We start from the raw sequence: 15,567 nt of genomic DNA on the forward strand, positions 1-15,567 counted from the left end.
CAACTGCTTCACCCTTGCAAAATTAGAAAACAATATAGTAATTCAACTGATTGTGTCTTTTCCTCCCTCAGTAGCGCTGTTCATAACCTCTATTCTCAAAGTGACCCGTCGGTGGGATTGGTGGACCGATTGCTCAACTGCAGGGAGGTGAAGGAGGCCCCTAACATTGTGACACTTCACGTGACCTCCTTCCCGTACGCACTGCAGACACAGCACACCCTCATCAGCCCCTACAATGAGATCCACTGGCCCGCCTCCTGCAGTAATGTGAGTGCCACGGGGCTGCTGGGCCATTGTGTAGCAATGACACTTGGGTTTGCAGAAATTACATTTAGTAAAAGCCTTGACCAATGTGGTCGAGGATAATGGGTTCCAGCTCCTTGGATCTTTGGTTTAACCCAGAGTTAGGTGTAAATCCTTCTTGGTCTTTTTGGAAACCTTCCTGCATTATGCCAGTTGGCCTCCTCATCTCGGAAGATGTAATGCAGTTTGTGTGACATTTCCTCTGGTGACTGCAGCTTTCTGAGCAGCATTCGGAATGTTTGTTCTATGGCATTGAATGGAGATATCGAAGGTAGAGCCCTTGGGGATTGGGGACTTCGGGCTCCATACAGAGCGATGCTCAATGTCTCTAGAAGCCCTAGGAAGGTTCCTGTTGTCCTATCCCTGCATCCTTGAATAGTGAGATGCAGAATCTCCTTCCTCAAACTAAACACATATCCTCAAAACATGGTGAGTTTTTAGCTTATCACCTGGCATTTTCTCATCAAAATAGAAGACTAAAGCAATTCTGGTAATTTGAGAATTCTGGGTGGTTTGTAGTTAGTTACACAGGAATAAGTAAAGGTAAAAGATGAGACTTATTTGGAGTGCCTTGCAATCCTCTGAGGAACTTAAAAAAAATACCTGGCTTTTGTCCTGTGCACCGAGAATCCGTGGTGGCAATAGCCATTGTTCGTAAGGCACTTCCCATGAGCCAGGGAGGCCCTGCCCAAAGTGCTTCCTGCTGTGAGCTCATGCAAGAGGCAGGTGCTAGGATGAGGGAACAGGTGCAAATGGGGAACATGAGACAGAGAGAGTTGGGCCACTTGCCTCAGGCCAGGCAGCTAGAAAGTCATGGAGCTGGGATATGACCCAGGCCACTGGCTCCTTGGCTCAGCCCTTAACCACTGTACTGTTTAGGGTGTTTAGGGGTAGAGTTTTCATGCCTTTGTGCTTTCAACAAATTCCCCCAACTTTGGAATTTTATGTCTGTGTGAGTGAAATTGGCTAAATGTTTTCTTCATCTTCTGATTTTTAGTAGCAACTGAATGCAAGATAATTGATTTGCTTATTCCTAAAACCAGCTTAAGATTGTAGAAAGAAGCAAATTTAACAAAGACATTTATATGTTTAAATAAGATAAGGCTGGTTTTCTTCTTGGTGAAGACATTGGGACCGAATGAATGGAAAACTCCTGAGCGATGGGGACACACCATTTTTAAAGTATGGCAGGTTCTTTGCTCTGCTTCTGCAGGTGGGAGAAGTTTATAAAATGCCATTCAAGCCGCTGCACAGTAGGCACAATTTAGATGAAGTTGCCAACCCAGGTCGTCCGCAGGCCTGGCACGTGAACCTCTGGCCGTCCCCGCGAATGCAATGTTGGAGTGACTGATGCTCTTCTTTGTTTTAGGGAGTGGACTTATATCATGAGAATAAGAAGTACTTCGGGCTGTCGGAGTTTATTGAATCCACCCTTTCAGGGCACAGCCTCCCCTTGCTCAGATACGACAGCTCCTTTGAAGCCATGGTCACTGCATTAGGAAAAAGGTACTTGTTTCTCTTCTCAGTTACTAGAAGTGCTCAGTAGCTTAAAGAGGAAGTCGAGGTGCGTTTAGCCAGCCAGGGAATTCCAGGGAGACCTTTCCTTCCTGGGTGACTCAGTTTCTCCATGAAATGTACCCTGGTTTTTTGCTTCTCCTGTGTTTGAATCCCTTTGGGTCAGTGATATCTTTGTCATGCTGTTGCTCTAGAAAATTTTAGAGAGGACAGTGAGCAGAAATATGCTGGAATGTGGAATGATGTTTTCAAACCAGTGGAGGGTAGGAAAATGGGAGGAAGATAACAAAGCTTTAAAAGAAACTGCATTGATGATCACAGTCTGCTTTGTTTTTATTTCCGATGTGTATCATTTATTGAATGTTTACTTTGTGTCGTTGACTCTTCCATGGACTTTACTGTCATTATCTGATTTGATCCTCACTGCCTCTCTGAGCCAGTTGCTACTGTTATCCATACTTTGCAAATGAAGATGCTGAGGCTTGGAGAGGCCCCATAGCTTTCTCAGGCCACGTGTCTAGCAAGTGACAGAACTGGGTGAGAACCCAGAGTCACTCTGACTGCACAGCCAGCCCTGTTAACCCTGTTGCAACAGACCTCATTTTATAGATGAAACTGAGGCTCAGACAGGCTAAGTGATTGCCAGGTACTACATGGTTTATTCGTGGTAAAGCCAGGCCAAGTTTTATAGACGATCTAATGCAAAGGAAAATGCCACTGAACAAAATACCACTGATTGTCAGCATGAGCTGGTCTCTACCTGCTTTTCTTATTGAACCTCAATCTTCTCATTTGCAGACAAGGGATGAAATTAGACATATCCTTCTCAAGCTATGTTCCAAGGTATACTGCTTTGGCTGGATACTAATAGTTGCTAAGCGTAAAGGGGTTCCATGGTCAAACGTGTCTGAGAAACATTTAAGGAAAGGACTTCTTTTCCACGAGAGTTCTTGGAGCCTTCAGCCATCCATGCATGCTATAATTCTCCAGAAGGCTAGAGATGTGTCCAGTAGCTCATGGGACTAGAATTTCCCAGAACACTCTTGGAGAAACTAAATATCTTAGATACTATTCAGTTCTATGATACTGACAGAAATTAATCAGGTCAGTTCTCCAGCGCGTGGGTCGACAGCTGAGCTCTCATCAACTTGCTGCATGAAGTTGCCCTCCAAGATTTCAGAGGCAAGAAAACTGGCCTTTGCCCTTCCTCTGCTTCTCCTCAGGCGGTGAGCACACGTGATGTGTTTAGTATGTTGTAGACACTGGGCTCAGTGCTCTATATTTATTACCTAAAATAATCCTCACAGTGACACAGTGAGATAGGAAATACTGTTATCCCCCTTTTTCAGATGAAGAAACTGAGACTTAGAGAAGTTAGGCCACTTGTCCAAAGTCACATGGGGGGTTTATAGTGAAACTGGACCCCAGCCCTGCTTCCTTGGCTCCAAACCCACGTAGCCACCAAGCCATACTGACCAAAAGCTCACAGCTAGTGAAGCATAGGCTGTGACCACCATGCCAGTACATCTTGGTTTGCCCTCTGTTAGTTTTAACCTTGGCAAATCATCTAACCTGTCTAAACTTCTGTACCCTCAACTGTAGAACAAACCCACCTTCCTAGTGGCTTCTTAGAATTTCCTGAGATAATGTACGTACGCACATTCAGTAACAGTTGCATGCTGAGAGCTCAGGCTCCAAAATCATCCTTCCTGGGTTTGAATCCTGAATCTGCCATTAACCAGCTGTGAGACTTTGAGAGTTTCTCCATTTTCTTTGGGGATGATAACACCTACATCATAGAGATACTGTAAGGATTAAATGGATTCATACACGTAAAACATTGGAAACAGGGCCTGACACACATTACATGCTCCTGTTGGCTGCGAGCATCACCACCTCCACCACTATCACCATCATCCTCCTGTCTTCTCCCTCCCCCTCTGCTAAACTAGAAGCATTGCAGAGATTCAATCTTACGTCTCACTGGGTGAGAAGAGACTATCAAACCCTGGAATGTTGAAGTATGGAGAATCACAGGAACTTCTAGGAATTATTTGATCCAATCACCTCATTTTATCATTGTGGGAACTGAAGCCCGGAGTGGGACCGTGATTTGCCCGAGCTCATGCAGCCTGTTGGTGGCAACATGGACTGCAGACAGGTTCGACACCTTTCCACCATACCGTACTGCCTTTACTAGGAATCATTTGTCTGGAGAATGCCCTTGAAACTGGTAATTTGAACAGAAGGAGATAAAGGTTAGAACATGGGGTTACTGCCTCTTGCCACCGTATGTGTGGCCAGACTGTTAGTCCTCCATGTGTCATAAACGCCAGCATACGGCTGGGAAAACTGCTTATAGGACTGTCAGTTGGACACAAACCGACTATAACTTAAAACCAAAAGATCTAGACCTTTGACAACTCCTATTTTTATTCTAATGTATTGTCTATGGAACCTCTTTCCTTCAGTGCCCACCATAGAGGCTTAAGGGTGGGCGTAGTTCTCTGCTGAGCCACAGCTAAGGTACATTTCTGTGCCTTAGCTGGGGTGCTGTCTGGAGCTGGGCACCAGAGCCTCCTTCTAATGCTTATCTTTTTTTTTTTTTTTTTTTTTTTACACGGCAGCTTTAATGGGGAACAACTGACAGCCAGTAGACCGTACATCTTTTCTTTTCTTTTTCTTTTCTTTTTTGTTTTTCTTTGTTTTGGGGGGTACACAGTCTCACTCTGTCACCCAGGCTGAAGTGCAATGGTGTAATCTCAGCTCACTGCAACCTCTGCCTCCTGGGTTCAAGCAATTCTCCTGCCTCAGCCTCCCAAGTAGCTGGGATTACAGGCACCTGCCACCACACCTGGCTAATTTTTGTATTTTTAGTAAAGATGGATTTTCACCATGTTGGTCAGGCTGGTCTCAAACTCCTGACTTCATGATCCACCCACCTCAGCCTCACAAAGTGCTGGGATTACAGGCGTGAGCCACCACGCCCAGCCATGTATATTTAAAGTATTCAGTTTACATTTTGATCCATGTATAGACTGGTAAAATGGTCACCACAAGGTAATGAAAAAAAGTTTTCTCCTGCCCCTTTGTAATTCCTTCCTCCTGTCCTTTTCCCACTGTAGAAATGTAGTTTGCATTTTCTAGAGTTTTATATAAATGGAATTGTACAATATGTACTCTGTTTTTGGCCTGGCGTCTTTCACTCTGTATAATTATATTGAAATTCATCCATGTTCTTTTATGTATCAATAGGTTGTTCCTTTTCACTGCTGGTGTTCTAGAATAGAATACTATTGTATGGCCATACTAGTTTGTTTATTTACTGGTTAAGAGGCATCTAGGTTGTTTTTCAGTTTTGGCTGTTACAGATAAAGGTGCTATGAATATTCATGTACAAAGCTTTGTATAGACATATTCTTTCACTTTCCCTAGGTAAACACCTAGTTGTGAAATGGCTGGGTTACTTGATAGGTGTATGTTTAACTTTTTAACAAGCTGCCAAATTGTTTTCCAAAGCATAGCTGTCCCTTGGTATACATGGAGGGTTAATTCCAGAACTGTCCCCCACATACCAAAATCCACGCATACTCAAGTCTCATGGTCAGCCCTCTGGAACCCACATGTAAGCAAAAGTCAGCTTTCCATATCCATAGTTTTCACATCTAGAAAATACTGTGTTTTTGATTTGCATTTGGTTTAAAATCCATATACAAGTGGACCCTTGCAGTTCTCAAACCCATGTTATTCAAGGGTCAACTGTGGTTCATTTTACATTCCCATCAGAATTTCAGTTGCTTTACATCTTTGTCAGCAGTTGGTATGGTCTGTATTTTAAATTTTATTCTTTCTAATAGGTATGAAGCTGTAGCTCGTAATTTTAATTTTAATTTCTCCAGTGACTAATGATGTTGAACATCTTTTCCTATGTTTATCTGCCATTTGTGTATCATCTTTGGTGAAGTGTCTGTTGATAAGTTGACTCCTTTATTATTTTCAAACGACCCAAAGAATATTATTTATAGCTCTATAGTCTCTTCTGATATTAATATAATTATTCTAGTTTTCTTTTGACTAGTGTTACTATAGATTATAATTTTTTATCCTTTTACTTTGAGCATGTTTCTCTTTTTGTGTTTAAACTTGGTTTCTTGTAGGCAGCTTATAGTTGAGTCTTACTTTTTTTATCAAATGTGACAATCTGCCTTTTAATTGATTGCTATTTGATTTTAGTTTCATTATTATTATTATTATTATTTGAGATGGAGTCTCACTGTGTCGCCAGACTGGAGTGCAGTGGCACGATCTTGGCTCACTGCAACCTCCGCCTCTCAGATTCAAGCGATTCTCCTGCCTCAGCCTCCTGAGTAGCTGGGATTACAGGCACACACCATCGTGCCCAGGTAATTTTTGTATTTTTAGTAGAGACAGGGTTTTAACATGTTGGCCAGGATGGTCTCGATCTCCTGATCTTGTGATCTGCCTGCCTCGGCCTCCCAAAGTGCTGGAATTACAGATGTGAGCCACCGCGCCTGACCTATTATTATTTTTTAAAGAAAGAATCTTTTAGGGCTGTTGCCCAGGCTGAAGTGTGGTGGCATGATCATAGCTCATTGTAACCTCAAACTCCTGGGCTCAAGCCATCCCCGCATCTCAGCCTCCCAAATAGCTGGGACTACGGGTGCATGCCACCATGCCTGGCCAATTTTTGAAAATTTTTCTTGCTCTGTTGCAAAGGTCTTAAACTCCTTGCCTCAAGTGATTCTTCTGCCTTGGCCTCCCAAAGTGCTGGAATATTTTAGTTTCTATTGCTGTGTTTTCAAGTTTATGAGTCTTATTTTCTATGTTATCTAATCTGCCAATTTCATCCAGTATATGTGTGTGTGTGTGTGTGTGTGTGTGTGTATGTGTATTTATCTTACAAAAGCACAGTTTTATAACAAGATTCCTAAGAGAAAAAAGACAATTTCAGGTGTCACATGCATTGATGTACATACACATTGATGATACATCGTTATTGTGTTTATTAATCAGGACTCTTTGTTGCAAGTAACAGAAACTCAACTTGAACTCTTTTAAGAAAAAGAGAGGGATGTACTGACTCATAATATAATAGGAAAGGTTGAACAAATAAACCATAGAACAGCAGAGATACCTAACAACTTAAGTATTCAAACACTGCCAAGACTGTCTTGTTTTATCTTTGGTATCTGTATGATGGTTGTATCGTATCTCACTGCACAAGCCTTCCTCTGTGCACTGAAAAACATTACCACTGCTTGATGCTGAGCCTCACAGTCTCCAGATTCCAGTGGGGGACTTATTCTTTGTTATAGTTTGAAAAATTCCAAGAGAAGACTGGCTCAGCCTGAGTTGGGTTTCCATACCTGAACAAGTCTGTTGTGGCTGGCAGGGCAAGGTCACGTACAAAGATCATAGCTCCCGTGAGAATTCAGGGTCTAGTTTATTTTCTATCTACAACATTGAAGATTTCATCTCTAGAATTTAATTTGTGATTTTTATATCTCTAGTAAACAAGTTCAGTCTTTCCTCTAGATTTTTAACCATACAGAATATAGTTACAATAATTGTTTTAATTTTGCTGTCTGTAAATTCTGTCATCTGTGTCATTCCTGGGTCAGTTTCTATTAATCAATTTGTTCCCCCCCCTTTATTATTGAAGGGGGCCAGCCCCTCCACACCTGTGAGTATTTCTTATCAGGTGGGATGAGAGACTGAGAAAAGAAATAAGACACAGAGACAAAGTATAGAGAAAGAACAGTGGGCCCAGGGAACCGGCACTCAGCATACGGAGGACCTGCACCAGCACCAGTCTCTGAGTTCCCTGAGTCTTTATTGATTACTATTTTCACTATCTTAGCAAGAGGAATGTGGTAGGAGAGCAGGTAGATAGTGGGGAGAAGGTCAGCAAGAAAACGTGAGCAAAGGAATCTGTGTCACAAATAAGTTCAAGGGGGAAGGTACTATACCTGGATGTGCACGCAGGCCAGATTTATGCTTCTCTCCACCCAAATATCTCCATGGAGTAAAGAGTAACCAAGCAGCATTGCTGCCAACACGCGTCACCTCCCGCCACAGGGCGGTTTTTCTCCTATCTCAGAAATGAACAAATGTACAATCGGGTTTTATACCGAGACATTCAGTTCCCAGGGGCAGGCAGGAGACAGAGGCCTTCCTCTTATCTCAACTGCAAGAGGCCTTCCTCTTTTACTAATCCTCCTCAGCACAGACCCTTCACGGGTGTGGGCCTGGGGGATAGTCAGGTCTTTCCCATCCCACGAGGCCATATTTCAGACTATCACACGGGGAGAAACCCTGGATAATACCCGGCTTTCCAGGGCAGAGGTCCCTGCGGCTTTCCACAGTGCATTGTGCCCCTGGTTTATTGAGACTGGAGAATGGCAATGACTTTTACCAAGCATACTGCTTGTAAATATTTTGTTAGCAAGGCACATCCTGCACAGCCCTAGATCCCTTAAACCTTGATTCCATACAACACATGTTTTTGTGAGCTCAAGGTTGGGGCAGAGTTACAGATTAACAGCATCTCAGGGCAAAGCAATTGTTCAGAATACAGGTCAAAATGGAGTTTCTTACGTCTTCCTTTTCTACATAGACACAATAATAGTCTGATCTCTCTTTCTTTTCCCTACAATTATGGATCATATTTGCCTTCTTATTTACATGTCTGGTAACTTTTGAGAGAATGCCAGACATTGTCAATTTTACCTTGTTGGATGCTAGATATATTTGTATGTCTATAAATACTGAGTTTTTTGAGGCAGGGAGATACAACTAAGTTACTTGGATACAGTTTAATCTTCCAGGTCCTGGTTTTAAACTTTGTTAGGCAGGACCAGAGCAGTATTTAATGTAGGGCTAACTTTGCCAAAAGTTACTGAGACACAATTCTTTAAGTACTCTGTAATGTTTCATGACTCGGAGGTGTTCCATATTGGCTGTGGAAACAGGAACTATTCCCAGCTCTACATGAACTTGAGACATTGTTCCCTTTATTCTTTTGCAACCAAAGAATTCTTGTTTTGGCCTTGGGTCATTTCCTTACATATGTGCACTGCTCATGTCAGCTGAAGACTTTAGGGAGACCCTCTGCAGATCTCTCCTCTTTGGTACTTTGCCCTGTGATCTCTAGCTGCCTTGGTTTTCCTGGAATTCAATACCTCTCCTCAACTCAGGGAGACCACCGAGCTTCGCTGGCTTCCCTTTTCCTGAATACATCCCAGAAACTGTAGGCAGAAGCTGGGGGGCTCACCTGATTTGTCTCACATCGTTAGGATCACTGTCTTTCACTGCCTGATGTTTCATGTATTGAAATGCAGTTGTTTCACTTATGTGTTCAGTTTTTCAGCTGTTTCAGATGGGAGGAGAAATCTGATCCCGTTGTTCCATCTTGTCAGAAGCGGAAGCCTCTGTCCTTTGAGCAGAGCCCATTTTTCCTACTGCGCTTTCTTTCTTCCTGGGCAGCATTATTATTTAGTTATTTTTATTTATTTATGTATATTTATTTATTTATTTATTTTGAGGTGGAGTCTCGCTCTGTGGCCCAGGCCGGAGTGCAGTGGTGATCATGAGCTTGGCTCGCTGCAACCTCCACCTCCCGAGTTCAAGCAATTCTCCTGCCTCAGCCTCCCAAGTAGCTGAGATTACAGGCGTGTGCCACCATGCCCGACTAATTTTTGTATTTTTAGTAGAGGCAGGGTTTTATCATGTTGGCCAGGGTGGCCTCAAACTCCTGACCTCAGGCAGTCCGTTTCCTGGGCATTATTTGACCGGTGCACCAGGGGTAGGTAGAGCAGTCTGTGGGCTGCTGAGTCCCCTTCATGCCAGAGTCTGTGGACCAGTTATGCCTTCCTGAGACGGCGCTTGTAATGGGAAGCTTGCCAGGCCGGCTTCCAGCTTATGTGACCTGCATAGTGGATGAAGTGCTGAAGGAAGCATGAAGAAAAGGAGGAGGATGGTCAGGAAGCAGGAGCAGGGATGTCATCGCAATGTCAGAAATGCTATCAGGTGCTGTAGGAAGGCGAGCTGGCTGCCCTGATACAACTCACAGGGTGGCATGGCCACGGTGTGGTACTCATTTCTGTAGGTTGAGAAACTACCTTACCTTTGCTACAAAAAGCCAGAGTTAGGGGGATCCATTCCAGCTCAATCAACCCAGAAGAACATTGTGCATAAACTGGATACCACTTTATTTATTCCTGTTGAGAAACACCATCATCTACAGGGGCCTGGGCTTTTCCATTGGTGCCCTGGGGTCTGTTTGACTAATGGGTCAGAGCCACTCTAGGAGAGCAGGTGGTTGTGGGAGCAGCCACCACCTTTGTGTGGGGACACATATAGTAACCACAGTTTCTAAAGCAAAAACTGGGATTCTTGATTTGGCTGGATAAGTTCTGATTTGTAATTCATCTGTCACATTAAAATATGTTTAGTTATATTTCTAATAATTCACTGTGATCGAAGTGAACACAGAGATGTGCCTTTAGAACTAGGGCCTCCGGTAGCTGCATTTCCATATTGATTGGTGGTGGTCCTGTTTCTAGTAGGAACCTGGGGCAACTTAGCCACCTCCTCAGAGAACTGCACATTATGCTGATAGAGACAAAATAGGCATTTATACCATTTATTCATCAGCTCATTCATCGGACAGATATTTATTGAGCAGCTACTAAGTGCCAAAAACATAAAACAATAACAACAAACCTATGTTTTTGTTTCCCAGCTGGAAAAAAAGGACTGTATAATTTGGTTTCTAAAGAAGGCTTCTCATTCAGGTTCCCACAACCACCTTCTAAAGGCAGCACAACTGTGTGTAATGCAGGAATTGCCTGTGCCAGAGTGACGGATGTCTTGGGTGACTTGGCAGCAGTAGGCCGGCGGGCGCAGCCGTCACAGGCATGGTCTCTCTGTGTTCCTTGCAGGTTCCCCCGCCTGCACAGCGCGGTGATCAGGACCTTTGTTCTCGTGCAGCACTACGCGGCCGCCCTGATGGCCGTGAGCGGCCTCCCGCAGATGAAGAACTACACGTCGGTGGAGACGCTGGAGATCACGCAGAACCTCCTCAACTCCCCGAAGCAGTGCCCCTGTGGCCACGGGCTCATGGTCCTGCTGCGGGTGCCCTGTTCGCCCCTGGCAGCCGTGGCCTATGAGCGGCTGGCCCACGTGCGGGCCCGGCTGGCGCTGGAGGAGCACTTCGAGATCATCCTGGGCAGTCCCAGCTCGGGCCTCACCGTGGGGAAGCACTTCGTAAAGCAGCTCAGGGTAGGTGCTGTGTGCCGGGAGGGGCAGAGGGCCTGGGGGTACCTGGGAGAGCTGGGGGGCCCACCAGAGGCAGGAAGTGGCACAAACCCCACAGCGTGGCCAGCGTGGCTTGCCTAGACCCAGCCACCCCCCAGCCTCCTCTCTGTGATTCCCCACCCCTGCCCTCCGCCCCAGCAGCACCCCCACACCCCTGCAGCATTGCCTTATGACTTTCGGCCTCTGAGCAGCAGCAGCCTGCTTTCTTTTTTCCTGGGGATCCATTTCCTATCTTCTTTGTTTAGCTGATGCTTCTTTATTTTCCCCTTTGAGACAGGGTCTTACTCTGTGACCCAGGCTGGAGTGTGGTGGCGCCATCACAGCTCACTGCAGCCTTGAGCTCCTGGGCTCTAGGGATCCTCCCAGCTCGGGCTTGTGAGTAGCTGGAACCACTGGCGTGTGCCACCACACTTGGCTAATTTTTAAAATTTTTAGGAGAATCAAGGTCTCATTATGTTGCCCCGGCTGATCTCAAACTCCTGAGTTCAAGTGATCATCCTGCCTCAGCCTCCCAAAGTGCTGGGTTCCAGGTGTGAGCTGCCCTGCTTATTTTCTGCAGCACTTAGCTTGGCGTCTTTCCTCTTTCAGGAAGCCACTCTCTCCCTCCACCATGCCCAGGGCAGTGCCATGTTCCCTGCCTGTCATCCAGCCCCCCTCCCGGATGGTTGGGGGTGAGGGCCATCCCCACAGAACTCAGCCCCCCAAAGCCTAGCACAGCGCCTGACCCATAGTAGGTTCTCACTCAACCCGCAGGTGACAGAAAGTGCAAAAGGGTTAGGGAAAGAACAAATGAGTGGCAAACAGGAATGAAAGGGAGGACACTGTCAGGGGAGAACACAGGTAAGATATGAACAGCTGGCTGGGCGCGGTGGCTCACGCCTGTAATCCCAACACTTTAGGAGACCAAGGCGGGCGGATCACCTGAGGTCAGGAGTTTGAGATAAGCCTGACCAACGTGGAGTAACCCTGTCTTTACTAAAAATACAACAATTAGCCAGATGGGGTGGCATGCGCCTGTAGTCCCAGCTACTCGGGAGGCTGAGGCAGGAGAATAACTTGATCCCTGGAGGTGGAGGTTGCAGTGAGCTGAGATTGCACCACTGCACTCCAACCTGGGTGACTGAGCGAGACTCTGCCTCAAAAAACAAACAAACAAAAAAACGTAAGGAGCAGCTGACAACACAGACGTTCTTTCACGCAGCTGGTCAGCTGACAGAGATGTCTTGGACACCCTCTGGCTGACTAGTCTACATGTTCTAGACGACTGAAAATTCCCATCTTTCATGGTGTGCTTATTTGCAGTCTAAAGAAATTTGCTTTTGGTTAGAAGATGTAGTTCAAGGAGTTTAAATTGGTGTGGGAGGCCATCAGGGTTCCTCTGAGCTGGGCTGGTTGGGAAGGGAGGTGTCTGTGGCTTTATTTCTTTTTCGTTATCTGCAGATGTGGCAGAAAATCGAGGATGTGGAGTGGAGACCCCAGACTTACTTGGAGCTGGAGGGTCTGCCTTGCATCCTGATCTTCAGTGGGATGGACCCGCATGGGGAGTCCTTGCCGAGGTGAGTGGAGGGGTGATGCCCCTGGGGGTCTCTGAGGAGCTGGCTGCCTGGGCCCCCTCAAGGAGCATGTCAGGGGGACTGCCATGCCCTGACGGCAGGCAGCACCACTCGCATTCACAGGCACTGTGGGTGGGACCTTCATCGTGGCTTTCCCAGCAGGGGCCTGAGTGCGTCTGAGGCTGGTGCCCCTTTTCCTGATTGTCAGAAAGGCACTGTTTGGGCTTGTGGTGATGGCTGTGGCCGGGCTCTGCAAGTGGAGGCCCTACAGCTGGAGTCAGGATTTAAAGTCTCCTGAGTTCAGTTTCTCCCCATGGGGCGCTCTGTGTGTGTTGGGGATGGCAGTTCTGCTTGGGACAGTAAGGCATCCGCTCCAGGACTTGCGGCCACAGTTCCTGTTGGTACCTAGGCCGCCGCAATGCCTGGGCCCTCCTGGCTTAGGAGGTGTTCTGGGAGTGGGGGCAACTGACACTGCTTGGGAAGAGCTGATTCTTCCGGCACAGAGTGGACTGTCTTAGAAGGTGTGTCCCTCCGAAGCCATCACAGCCTGGAAAGTCTCAGCCACACATCCACTCGATGTCCCCTGGGGGAAGGTCTCTAGGCCACCACACAGACATGCAGACACTTGAGACTCAGGTCACTGGGCCTCCTGTACGGCGGTTTCTTGGCTTGGTAGTGACAGATTGGGTTTTAGAGACTTCATACCCATGGAGAAGAGCAGACGGCCGGCCACAGATAGTAAAAGCCGACATCAGTGGAGTTCCTGTATGTTCTGGGCACTGTCCTAGATTCTTCTTTTATGTTTTATTTCATTTTACTCTCACCTTAACCCTGGGGGAGAGGTGCTATTTCAGTAGTCCCATTTTACAGATGAAGAAACTGAGGCCTACTGAGATTAAGCCAGTCTGGCTGGCAGTGGGCCTGGCTTCTTCCCCCAGGACCACCCCACACTTCAGCAAACAGCCCTCTGCATGCTGCGTACTCATGGGCCAGGGGAAGGGGGGCTCCAGAACATTTGACCTTGGTGGTTGTTATTTCACATGGATTAATTCTTTTCTTCTTCAACTCCTTAAGGACTGAGACAATGTCTTAATCTGTTTTAAATTTTAGCAAGCATTTGCTGAGTACCAGGCACCTTCTGTAACCTTCTTTATACCAGGCACCTTCTGGTACCTTCTTTGTACCAGGCGTCATGATAGACTTTTCATATAAAACTTACTCCTTGCTGCAGTAGTATCACCATCCTGTTTTATGGTTGAGTCAATGAACGATCATTTGCCTGAGGTCACGTGAGCGGTAAGTTTCAGAGCCCCATTGGAACCCTCACGCACCCCTCTCTAAACCCTTTGCCGTGGTTGTGTTTCTGCTGCGCGAGTCTGAGCATGGGGTTGGCCTTTCCTCTCCTGCTCACAGGTAGCATTGCCTGTTGGTGTCCGACTTGATTGCCATCGTATTTCTAGCATCTAGTACCCTGACATGTGTTCACTTGGATTGAATAATTAAATGCCCACTGATTACATTTAATCTTTATCACAGTGGACTTAGATATTTTTTATTTTTATTTTTATTTTTTTGAGATGGAGTCTCACTCTGTTGCCCAGGCTGGAGTACAGTGGCGCAATCTCAACTCCGCTGCAGCCTCCGCCTCCTGGGTTCAAGTGATTCTCCTGCCTCAGCCTCCCGAGTAGCTGGGATTACAGGCACCCGCCTCCACAACCGGCTAATTTTTCTATTTTTAGTAGAGATGGGGTTTTGCCATGTTGGTTAGGTGGTCTCGAACTTCTGACCTCCAGTGATCGGCCCGCCTTGGCTTCCCAAAGTGCTGGGATTACAGGCGTGAGCCACCGCGCCCAGCCAGATGGTTATTAATATTTATTCCCATCTTTCAGATGAAAAAATCAGAGCCTTATAGCAGAGCTCAGGTTCAAGCCCCTTTTTTATCTGGCCCAAAAGTTAATGCAGCACAGGGCTAAGTGCACAGTGGGTGTCCCCAAAGATTTACTATTATACTGAATTTGTTGCTGCAAGCTGTCAGTAACACTGTTGGCTTTTCCACTTGTACGAGTCCCTGGGTCCTCACCAGGAAGGTGGGGCATGGTCCTGATCAGTGCTGCCTATAGCAGTGGGAACAGCACCCCACTTGTGGAAGGCGCTAAACAGACACTCTCTTCTGTGTCTTGCTAGGTCTTTGAGGTACTGCGACCTGCGATTGATAAACTCATCCTGCTTGGTGAGAACAGCCTTGGAGCAGGAGCTGGGCCTGGCTGCCTACTTTGTGAGCAACGAGGTTCCCTTGGAGAAGGGGGCTAGGAACGAGGCCTTGGAAAGTGATGCAGAGAAGCTGAGCAGCACAGACAACGAGGATGAGGAGCTGGGGACAGAAGGTGAGGGGTGGCTGCCCTCAGCCTAGGTGTCCATGTCCGTACGTCTTTCTTGGCTTCTGAGCTTTGAGGCTGCCTGTGCTTATGGAGACAGCCGTCTCCAGTTCAGCAGGTCCTGGGGCCTCTCTGCTGGACAGCAGCTCTGGATGAGAGGTTTCCAGTGTTGGATGAAATGGCAGAGCTCTCCTTGAATTCAGATTTTGCTTGTTTTCTCCCCATCTCTGTTGGTGGTGTGAGAAAATGGAAATCCCTATAGAGGTTCTTCCTAGTTCCAGAATTCTTAAAGAGTAGGAAGAAAAATTAAGATTTTTTTAGAGTTCAAGTTCAAAATTTCTTAAGAGTTCCTCGTTCCACTCACTGGTGGGATTCTGACCTGGTGTGATTTGCTTGCTTATTTCCTCTGTGCGTCAACCCAACAGCATGCTGTCCATTCTTAAGATTTATGAAAACAGGCTTATTCGCAGACTCTTCAAATC

The 15,567-nt window shown here is 46.3% G+C and overlaps 1 protein-coding gene across 1 annotated transcript in view; it reads left to right on the forward strand.

Moving 5' to 3' along the window:
- The window catches only part of GREB1 (growth regulating estrogen receptor binding 1), an 85,498-nt gene that overhangs the window by 43,787 nt on the left and 26,144 nt on the right, over nt 1–15,567 (forward strand). The window contains exons 15-19 of the mRNA XM_025354066.1: nt 72–267; nt 1,673–1,809; nt 10,782–11,121; nt 12,598–12,713; nt 14,895–15,094. Coding sequence (XP_025209851.1) covers nt 72–267; nt 1,673–1,809; nt 10,782–11,121; nt 12,598–12,713; nt 14,895–15,094 — 989 coding nt within the window. The remainder of the gene's footprint in view (nt 1–71; nt 268–1,672; nt 1,810–10,781; nt 11,122–12,597; nt 12,714–14,894; nt 15,095–15,567) is intronic.

The sequence above is a fragment of the Theropithecus gelada genome, chromosome 13 (genome assembly GCF_003255815.1).
Source record: "Theropithecus gelada isolate Dixy chromosome 13, Tgel_1.0, whole genome shotgun sequence".
In the NCBI taxonomy this organism is placed as follows: domain Eukaryota; kingdom Metazoa; phylum Chordata; class Mammalia; order Primates; family Cercopithecidae; genus Theropithecus; species Theropithecus gelada.